The 11,037-nt window shown below is 41.9% G+C and overlaps 1 protein-coding gene across 8 annotated transcripts in view; it reads right to left on the reverse strand.

Moving 5' to 3' along the window:
* Positions 1-6,571: 6,571 nt before the first annotated feature.
* SLC8A3 (solute carrier family 8 (sodium/calcium exchanger), member 3) overlaps positions 6,572-11,037 on the reverse strand; it is a 280,420-nt gene continuing 275,954 nt past the window's right edge. For 5 of the 8 annotated variants that reach the window (XM_006865595.1, XM_006865594.1, XM_006865592.1 and 2 more), the window contains 2 exons: positions 9,882-10,157; positions 6,572-7,469 (listed from right to left, as the gene is read on the reverse strand). In XM_006865595.1, coding sequence (XP_006865657.1) covers positions 7,093-7,469; positions 9,882-10,157 — 653 coding nt within the window. In that variant the 3' untranslated portion in view covers positions 6,572-7,092. The remainder of the gene's footprint in view (positions 7,470-9,881; positions 10,158-11,037) is intronic. The other 3 variants (XM_006865597.1, XM_006865591.1, XM_006865596.1) reach the window with 2 other exon arrangements.

Here is an 11,037-nt window from a genome sequence, read left to right on the forward strand (position 1 = left end):
CCATAGTGACCCTGTATAGGGTTTCCGAGGAGCAGCTGGTGAGCTTGAACCACCAGTCTTGCAGTTCAAATGACTTTGCAGTCTGGCGCATTAACCCACAGTGCCACAGCAGCCATTAGAGAGATGCAAATCTCAACAACACTGAGATCTCACACCAACAGTTTCAGTGAAGCTCAAAAAAGCAGAGGACAACAAATGCTGGCAAGGGTGTGGAGAGACTTGTATCCTCCTACATTGCTGGTGGGACTGTAAAATGTTTCAATCACTCTGGAAAATGGTATGGCAATTTCTCAGAAAGTTGGAAATAGAAATACATTGTTGCTGTTATTGTTAAGTGCCATCGAGTCGATTCCAATCCATAGCGACCCTATATAGGGTTTCTGAGGAGCAGCTGGTGAGCTTGAACTGCCGACCTTGAAGTTCAAACAGCTTTGCAGTCTGGCACATTAATCCACAGTGCCATACCAGGACTCTACCTGAGAAATAAATTATGACCCAGCAATTCCTCTACCTGGTATATATCCACAAGAAATATGAACCAAAATGTGAGTAGATACATATACACCAATGTTTATCATAGCACTATTCACAACAGCAAAAAGATGGAGATAGTCTAAGTGCCCATCAATGGAAGAATAGACAAATAAGCTTTAGTACATACACACAATGGACTACTATACTACTTTGAAAAATAATGATGAAGCTGCAAACCACCTCTTAATATGAATGAACCTTGAGGAAAAAATGCTGAGTGAAATTAATCAGGCAGAAAAGGGCAATTATTGTATAAGACTAATATTTTAAAAGCTTAAGAAAATATTTCCATACTAAAAGAATAATTTTTTCATGGTTATCAGGGGAGGGAGGTGTCCTGGTGTGGTGCTGTGGATTAATGAACCAGACTGCAAAGTCGTTTGAATCACAAGGTCGGCAGTTCAAGCTCACCAATTGCTCCTTGGAAACCGTATACAGGGTCAGAATCGACTCGATGGCACTTAACAACAACAACAACAGGGGAGGGAGGGAGGAAACAGTAATTCATATGTTAGGAGATAGAGGAATGATAGCTCAGGTGAAGGTGGGGGCAATAAATAGGAAGGGGAAGGCAATGCACAAGAAGGGACGGGGGCAGATGAATGGGGATAATAGGGGGAGACTTAGGTAGATATGCATGGGCTACAAGGGATAGAAATAGATTGTGATGTATGCCCAGTTTGGAACAACAGGGTTCTGTGATACAGGGCTAGACATAGTCTGAATTGGTACAGGAGGGGAAATAATGTTAAATTCTTGACTATTTTGTGGATATTGGTCCCCCTGCCTACTTTTGTAATATAGACATTTAAGTGGCATAGAAAGGAATGTTAGGAAATAGGATTACAGAAAGCATGTAAGCCTGTCTTCAGCCTATCACTGATTGTATTATCTAACAGAGTGCTAGACAGTGCTCAGGGAAATAGGCTTCCTGTTAAGCCTTTGTGGAGTAGGGGGCCTAAGGTGGAATCCTGAGCCCCACCCAGAATCTTTGGAGGTAGGATATTCCCAATTGAAAAAACATGCAGACCAACCCTGAAAGGCTAGAGGAACAGAAGATACTTCTTGAAAGAAAAAATAGCGACAAAACCCAGAAAAACAAAAAAATAGAATGGCTATGACAATATCAAGCAAGTTGTTGGTCTGGGAACAATCAAGGCAAGAAAAGTCAACTCATCAGGGTAAACCTCCATCTAAGACTGAAACTCAAAGGGAACATGTGAACTGTCTTGTAGGCTTGCTGGTGACTGTCCTGGCCAACAGGAGGTAGAAGTGGCAGAAATGCAGCAATGAAGACATGGGCTGTGTTTCACCATGTTCCATAGACACCCAATGACCTTGAAATGAGAGTGAGAAGAGGAAGGGCTAGCTGGATTTGAGACCTGTGAACACCCAAGGTCAAGGACAGTGACATATCCACTGGTGGATTAATGTTAAGAGTGAAGCATCCAGCTAGTCTGAAGTGGGGGGAGATGTGTGAGAACTCTGAAACTTTCAGGCTTTGTTCTTATTAAGTGCTGTCGAGTTGATTCCAACCCATAGCGACCCTGTATAAGGCTTTCAAGGAGCAGCTGGTGAGCTTGAACCACCAACCTTGCAGTCTGATACATTAGCCCACAGCGCCACATCAGGACTTGCAGGTAGCACTCAGTTAACCTAGCTTGGATGGCTTGTTGACCAGAACTCAATCAGATAAAGATGTTTGATACAGTGAGCAAGTATAAATTTTTACAACTTGATGAACTGGAGCTGTGCTTATGGGTGAAGTTGCCCAAAATTCTAATTTAAAGGGAAGGTTTCTTCATATCAAGGACCAAACGTGCCTTAGCACACTGGGTTGATAGGGATGGGCAACTTAGACTTCAGCTATCAAAATTGGGAGGCTTTAAAGGCTTACAGCTTTCATGAGGGTGGTTAGAGTCAGGACAAGGAAGGTAAGATAGAATCTCCACTGAATCTTTTCCTCTTGACAAGATGGGTATGGTGATGATGGGAATAGGATTTTATGATTCAATTGTAAGTGATTGATATCGGGACTAATGGTGATTGTCATAACTATAAATGTAGAAGAGATGTAACCAAAAGCAGGGAGGAGTTAATATGTCATTTTAGCAACAGAGGACCCTAGGACCATCAAGGGACGATCATGAGAGGAGTGAGGGGTCCTTAACAGAAAATCAGGGAGAACAGAGATGGTGCTAGATGTAATAACATAGAGAGACAGATCAACAAAGGACTGTAAGCCCATGGACTGGGAAAGGCAGTTTGCCTGTGGGCAGGAGGCTGGTTTGCAGAATGTGCCCGTTGGACATTTAAACAAATATGTATTTTCAATGTGGTATGTGTACATCAAAAAATAAATATATAAAAGAGTAGTAGAGGTAAATGTTAGCTGATGATGCATGGAGGGGATTGTAAGCATTACAATGATTGGCTGAATGTAATACTGATGATCTGTCTTGTAGACCTCACTCAATTCACGATAAAAGCTTAAAAACAAACAAACAAACAAACAAGCAAACCCCAAGACCCTCATTTGTGGATCTGTAAACTTAGATTCAGAGAGAAGTGACTGGCTCAAGACCACAGAACTAGTTATTGAGGGTATCTATACTAGTACCCATTCCCAGGCTGTTCCCCTCAACATTCCTATACATTCTCTATTGTTTATCCCAGCTTCTCTCTTTGTAAATGCTAGCATCTGGATCACCCAGAAATGACTCATAGAAGGGGAGAGATAGGCACAATGCCTTTCATGACTTAAAGCATCTTAAACAGCTTTTTTTTTTTTTTTTTTTTTTTCACTTGCAACTTAGTAGTTGACAAAACATGGACAGAGCCTTCTAGCCAAACACTTCTCCCTGCTTATTTTTTGGGGGGTTACTTTGTTTTACCTACAAATCTCATTGATATCTATTTGTCATTTTCCACAGCAGGACTTGCATTCTTGATGCTACTTTCACAAGTTCAAAGTTTAGACCCAGGGAAGGGCTCAAAACCCACATTCCAAAAAGAGAGAAAAGTATCTTCAACATGATTGGATAACATCACTTCATGACTAAATCTTTTTCAGGGGATCTCTGCAAACAGCTTCGAATCCTCAACAGAGCACACAAGTGGGCCACAGTAATGACCTGCCTGCCTCCCATCATAAAGAAGGCCTTGTAATGTATTGGGTTATCTGTTGGGTTGCTAACCACAAGATCAGCAGTTCAAATCCACCCACACCACCACTTCTATCATATTCTTAAATATTTTTTTCTAGCCATGCCAACAACCACCATTCCATGACTGTGCCACATCCTGTTGCTTCTCTGTGCCTTTGAGTGTACTGCTGATCCTTTTGTCTGTTCGCTACCTGATTCCTGCATCAAGGTAAATCACTACTCACTCTTCAACATCCTACTTAAATGTTACAAGCTCTGTGAAGTCTCTGAATTCTTCCAGGCAGTTAGTGTTTCATCCTCTTGCATTCCATTTGTTCTCTTTCTTAGATCATTAGGCTGACACAGAAATGTAATTTTTATTGGTGGAAATAGACTGCTTTCCATCACTTAGCTTTTGGAAAAGACAATAATCATACAATGTTATTGTCACCCTCCTTTCCTTACCTGAGTTGTTTGGACCAGAAAAGGACAGTTAACACAAAATGACCAATAGGTTCTCACTAGGTCTGGTTCACCTTTCCTCATTTCTCCAGGTGCCACAGTGACCAAGCCTTCTACAAGGGATTCCCCTTTTCAGAATAGGTACTTTGGAAAGAAATTGACCACATTCTCTCAATTGAGAATTTGAAATCAGTGAAAAAGGAAATTTCCAGCTAGTTGTAGGGAGTGGAGCTATGAAGTCATATTATAAGTCAAGACTGGTTGATGTGATGGATTGGGTATAAGATAAGCAAAGTAAAGGCAGAGGAGAGGCCTGGAAACAGAAAGCAGCAAAGATAGGAGTGCCTGTGTGGTTTTTGGGAAGTAGAGGGAGTGGCCTTGTTTCTTGAGGGTCTTCAGGTTCCTATGGCCTGGCTTGGATTCCACAAGATTCCCCCCGACCAGGTCATCACAGTGTTTCTCCCTCCATTTCTTTGAACAAGCCTAATGGGTTTCTGTTGCTTATAACCCAAAAAGCATTAATTAAAACAATATTTATCACCCCTTTAGACTGAGTTTCTTAAAGTTGGTGTCTATGTTTACTTTTATTCGTATCACCAAAATGATGTACAGTGCATACAGGGTACTTAAATTGTGCTTGTTAAATGAATGACAAAGTCCCTGAGTGGTCTAAAGGGCTAAGCTTTCAAACTTTGGTGATTTGAATCCATCCAGAGCCACCTAAGAGAAAAGGTCTGGCAAGCTGCTTCTGAGAGACATGGCCTTGAAAATCCAACAGAACATAAATTTTAATCTGCAACACATGGGGTTGCCGTGAGTTGGAGATGACTCAAGGGCAACTGGTTTGGTAGTTTAGTGTGTTGTAATAAATATAGGGTTATGTTTTCCTATCTTGAATCTTTCCTCACCATGCCTTTCTAAGACAAAACATTCCTTATTCTTCCATCTTTCACTACCTCAACACCTATGGTCTCCAGTTTCTTCAAGTCATGTTTTGACAGATGGAATTTCCATAGAAGTGATGAAATATTGTGTTAAAAAGATGAAACAAAAAACCAGGTTTGGGACTTTGGTACCTGAGTGTAATAAGAGACGACACCTTGACCTCAATCACATATGCTCAAGAAGAAACCCAGGGTAATATTTTGTATCTTTCACCAAAGAAACACAGGTAGAAGCAAGGTTTATATTGAGAATGATATAAGTATAGCTTTTATTATTATTATTTTTTAAACCAACTCAACTTTTCCACTGGCAACTGTCAAGATTACTTATGACATGAGCACTGATTCTATTTTAGTAATTTTTTTCTTAAAAAATGTGTTTAAAATTAAACAGGATTGTTTGTTTGTTTCTTCTTTCCCCCTTGAAAAATGCATTCTTATCAATGCAGAAAGCCTAAAGATCTGTGTGAAGTTTTGTGGTGATTTTGAATCTGTGTTTATTCATGTGTATGTGTTTTAAAGCCATGTCCTCTCAAAATTTTTTGACAAAAGGTCTATAGGGCATGGCAACCCTTTTCCTATAAACCCAGGCTCCATGTTATTATGGTAACTAAGACTCTTCTTTTGGGTCAAGAAATACCCCACAGTTTGGAAAACAAGCTTTATGAGGTTTAAAAACCAGCAAGAATGTGGGAGAAATGAAGAATTGCAGTTCTTATCCTGTGAAAATGCTTTCCAACAGGGTCCAAGAAAGATGAAAGAGCTTATAAGTTTGTAAGTCTTTGCTTTACTTCCGGAAGTGTAGACAGCCCTCTCAGTACAGAGTATTAGGAAGTGAGGAGGTGATAAAGCTGGCATTTCTCAGAAGCACGGACATTTTCAATATAATCTTTCCCTTTAAAGAAATCACTAGTTGCACAGCTCTTCTCTCCTGCTTCATACACAAAGCCAAAGACACTCAAGAAGGCATAGATCCCTGTTGTCTCCCCAACTGCCCTTGGTCATCACATACCATTCTTATTTCTGCTCTTCATCTCCCAGTTGGTGGGTCATCCAACAGGATAAACATATAGACATGGTTACAATGAGACAGGCACATAGAATTTGCAAGGCATGGGCAGAGAAGGGGACAAAACTTTGCATTTGTTGATTTGATTTCAGTGTAGGCATAAAAAGTACCCTTCTGCTCCAGCCTTTCTTGTGTGTCCCCTATGGTTGTGCCAACTTCTTTACACCCAAACATCATCAGTCCTCCAAGGGTGTCAGAGAAAAGAAGACATGGAAGCAGGACCTTAGTGGGGTCAAGAGACAGCTGTTACCTACTGACAGTGAGAGATTGTGTCTGAAACTTCCTACATCTATCTGTTGGCTCAGATCTTGACTTCCTCCAAACCACCTTTGTCACTGACTTCAGAAAGAAAAGACAAGACAGGACAAACAAACAAACAAACAAACAAAAACCCAAGCAAAAACAAACCAAACAGCAATAAGAAAAACCTGATGGAAAATGAAAAACCATCCACAGTAATGATTACAAACACAGAGGACCCCAAGTCAGACATATGGTCATGCTTCATTTCCACACTTTGCCAGCTGAGTGAGAGAAGAGTGATATAATGACTTGGACAAGAGAAATGATGCCTCCAAGGAAACTAGAAGTGAAGGAAGAACTAGAATAAAGGTGGACTATAAGATGGTGAAAGGTTCTGACCTTTGCTATGGGATGGGGAAATAGGTAGGAAGACAGAGTAGAGGTGGATTTGTTGCTATTATCAGTTTGTACTTCATTAAATACTTTCTAAAGTGGGTGTTTTCTCCATTCTGTTTGCTTAAGACTTTGCCCTTTCAGTTCACTGCCAGGACCTAGGTTGGATGAAGCTCCAGGGCACAATTCCTGATGCTGCCTCTTCAGGTTGTTCTCTCTGGAGAGGTCACTGGTGGGGGTTAGGGTGCCCTTCTCTTAGGAGAAGTCTAGGCCTGCCCTGCTCAAGGCCTTGCTCTGTGGCTCAGAACCCTTTGATGTAGCAATAAGCCTCCAGTGTGGCAAAGAGTATATAGAGGAGCCACAGGATCACAAATAGCCAAGTTGTGGCCAGCTTGCAGCCATGAGAGCCACCCAGCTCCCCACCCAGGTGGGGTCTCCTCCGGTACAAGAGCACGCTGATGCAGACAAATGCAAATATGGTGAAGAGGGTTACAGAGAAGGCCAGTGTACCAGCTGACACGTGGAACTCCTGTCCCTGCAGGGCCCAGTAGATGGCGGCCACGGACCAGGCCAAACCAATACCCAGGAAGACATTGACTGCGTTGCTGCCTGTTACGTTGCCAATGGAGGCATCTGCATACACATCCTGGATGGCAGCCGCTTTGCTGGCAAATGTATCTAGAAAAGAGCAGAGACAAATGGGAGCTGGCAGGAGGGTAAGAGGTGAGGAGAAGTGGGCCAGGCCTAGGGAGGATCTATCTTTGAGTATGTTCAAGAAGCAGGTTGGAACTGTGAATTGAGACTAGGGCTTTGAACTGTTTTTTTCTTGGCTCAGTCGTGGCCAGTGAAGCAAAACTGGAAATTGCAAAATGTTGGTTTCTGGAATGATAACTGGAACAGGGAAAGTTATGGGTGATTGCCTATCTAGAAACTTAATCTTCCTCTTAGAAAACAAGGGTAGCATGCACCTTACATAGCAACTAAATTTCTTGCCTGACAGACTTGGCAACAAGGGTGTCCTGCTCAAAGATGGCAGCTGACCATGCCACTTTGAAATGTGTATCACTCTCTATACCCTGGTAATAATCCAGTCTCCCATATCAGGCCCCCCAAAACGCTCACTCCACCTCTTCTGAAACTCTGAACCTAGGGTTTTGACCTGTAATTCTTCCCATTCTGGTTATTATTCCAGGCACCCACAATGAGCTGATTCCAGTCTGTCCCAGAGTCCTGTGTGGTGCTGTAGGATAAGCATTGGACTGTTAGTCTGTGATTCAAACCCATCAACCACTCATTGGAAACCCTATACAGAGTCCTTATGAGTCGGAACTGACTAGAAGGTACTTAATAATAACAACAAAAACAGTTGGTTCTTATGCAATGATTGAACCAGTTCAAACAAATTAAAAGCCTGATTGTTGTTCTTGTTATGTGCCGTGAGGTCGGTTCCGACTCATAGTGATCCTGCGTAGGGTTTCCAAGGCTGTAAATCTTTATGGAAGCAGAAAGCCTCATCTTTCTCCCATGGAACAGCTGGTAGTTTTGAACTGCTGTCCCTGAGGTTAGCAACCCGATTCGTAACCACTATGCTACCAGAGCTCCTTTAGAGACCAGGAATTAGAGGCAGGAGCTTGAGGGTTAGTGGCCTTGGGCAAGTTGCTTGATTGCTTTGGGCTCCTGATTCCTCATCTGTAGGATGTAGGAAGACCCTGGAGGACTGTTCTCAGTTCTGATAGTTACCCCAGTAGACTTATCATTTCCCTTTGACTAGACGCCTGGTGTGGCATATTAGGATCAGCACTTGAACGTGAACCACAAGGCTGGCAGTTCAAATCCACCAGTTGTGCCTCAGAAACTCCTCAGAAACTCTGAGTCAGAACACATTCAGTAACACTGAGCAACAACAACAACATGTATTTAGTAAGGGAGTTTGTCAACCTATAATATCTTCTCTGGGAGCCTTGACACCCTGGGAAGATGCTTAGGGAAGATGACCTGGAGACCCTGAGTGAGTTAACTAAAGACCTTAGCTCATGCAGAAAATCTTCAGCTGCTAACTTCTACTTGTCTTCAGGCCCAGCTTCCATGCAATTTTCCTGAAGTCACTTCTGACCCCAGACTAGTCCAGGTCCCTCTGTGCTATTCTTGTCCTGGACTTGTGCTTTTTTCTTCATAGAATTTACTGAGATAAAATATTTTAACCATAGTGATTGAATGTAGATTATAAACTCAGTGTGGAGAGTGAAGCACCTCTGTCTGCCTCCCCGTATGTTCCCAGCAGTTAGCACAATACTCATATCAGGCATAAGAGATACTGAATCAATGTTTTTTCAGATGAATGCTTATTCCTGTTTGTCTCTAAGTGCCTATAAGAAAAAGAGTATATACTCCATCATGTGAAAGGACAAGATCTCACCAAGCTTCCTTTGTTCTGCTAGAAGACACTCTGTACTTATAGGTGTCCTTCCAAGCAGAGGAGGTCAAAATCTTTATGGAAACTTCTATTGTGACATCTTCAAGCAGTCTAGTCTCAGAGACTGATTGCCAAGGGGAAAAGGAGTGAGCACAATATGTATATTCTTTGAATTATACTATTTCTTGTCTATTTATATAATGTTGTTGTTAATAAGTGCCATCAAGTCAGTTACAACTCATATTGATCCTGTATAGGGTTTCTGAGGAGTGGCTGGTGGGTTTAAACTGCCAACCTTGTAGTTAGCGATCTAGAACTTATCTTATAGCACCACTCCAGAGGCTATGAAATAAGCCACTTCTGTGGATCTCAGTTTCCTCTTATGTTAAATGGGGATAATAATCATCCATATTTAAAAGAGTTTAAGTAAAAATTACTTGGTATAAAATATGTAATTGATTAGCATACAAAGCGCCTGGCACATTGAAAACAATCAGCAAGTGTTAGCTATCATTATTAATATTATCATCAGTCTCTTTGATGGACCGCTGTGCACTTTAAAGGTGGAGACTTGGTTAAACTAAGATTTAAGATGGTGAGGAAGATAATGAGGCAGTATAGGGATCTTTTGAACCAAGTGATATCTTCATTACAAACCAAATACCCTTCATTCTCACCTGGAACAGAGGTGCCAAATGCCACAAAAATAACAGCTGTGACAGAATCCTTGAGACCAATGGTGCAGCCGAAGTGGGAGGCCAGGTCCCCAATTATGGCAGTGAGCATGCCAATAATGAGGATGGAGACAACAAAGCAGGCCCAGCCATGGCAGTACTCTGTGGGGGGCACACAGGCAAACAGCACTTTCCAGAAGACCGTCAGGAAGTGCATGACATAGTCAAAGCAGGATGGTAGTCTCTCTTCGCCTGATTCATCCTCATCCTCATCCCCTGCTGGAGGCAAAACAAACAGGCCCAGGAAAGGGCAGTGAGGTCAGATCCTCATTCCTGAGGATAGTCACACCCAACCTGCATCACAGCACCATCCACTGGAAGGGGACTCCGTTATTTTTCTGGGTATCTTGGTCACCAGAAAACAGATGGAAATAGGAAATGAGTTGGGTTGACTTCATTGGTCAGTTTGAATTCAGGACACAAAATGAGAGTAGAAGATAAAGTACAGACAGAATAAGGAAGAAGACAGGTAGAGATTAAAAGATTGAGTGGGAAAGAACTCCTAGAAATCAGCTAACAAAGAGATAAAAACCCAATTACAACATGAGCAGAGTGCTTGAGTAAATATTTCACTAAACATATGCAAGATGGACTGGCAAAGTGGCAGCATCAGTGGGATCAAGCATGGCAACAACTGAGAGGTTGGCCCAGGATTGGGCAGTATTTTGTTCTGTTTTACATAGGGTCGCTATGAGTCTGTACTGACTTAATGGCACCTAACAACAACAACAACAACAAAAAACCCCACATATTTTTAAATGGCCAATAAGCACAAGAAGAGATGCTTTAGGATATTAATCATCAGATTCATAATGACATACCACTTCAAACCCACTAGGATGTTTATTATATTAAAAAATGGAATAAAAATGTTTGATAAAGGAAATAGGTGCAAATTGCTAAAAGTTGATGAACCTGACCTATACTTATGGATGTGTTGTTGTTGTTGTTGTCAGGTGCCATCGAGTCGGAATCGACTCATAGCGACCCCATGCATAACAGAACGAAACAATGTTCGATCCTGGGCCAACCTCACTACCGCTGCCACACTTGAGTCCATCAATGATGCCACCTAGCTGATCCATCTCGTTGGGGGGTC

Source organism: Chrysochloris asiatica, unplaced genomic scaffold, assembly GCF_000296735.1.
Source record: "Chrysochloris asiatica unplaced genomic scaffold, ChrAsi1.0 scaffold00079, whole genome shotgun sequence".
Taxonomy (NCBI): domain Eukaryota; kingdom Metazoa; phylum Chordata; class Mammalia; order Afrosoricida; family Chrysochloridae; genus Chrysochloris; species Chrysochloris asiatica.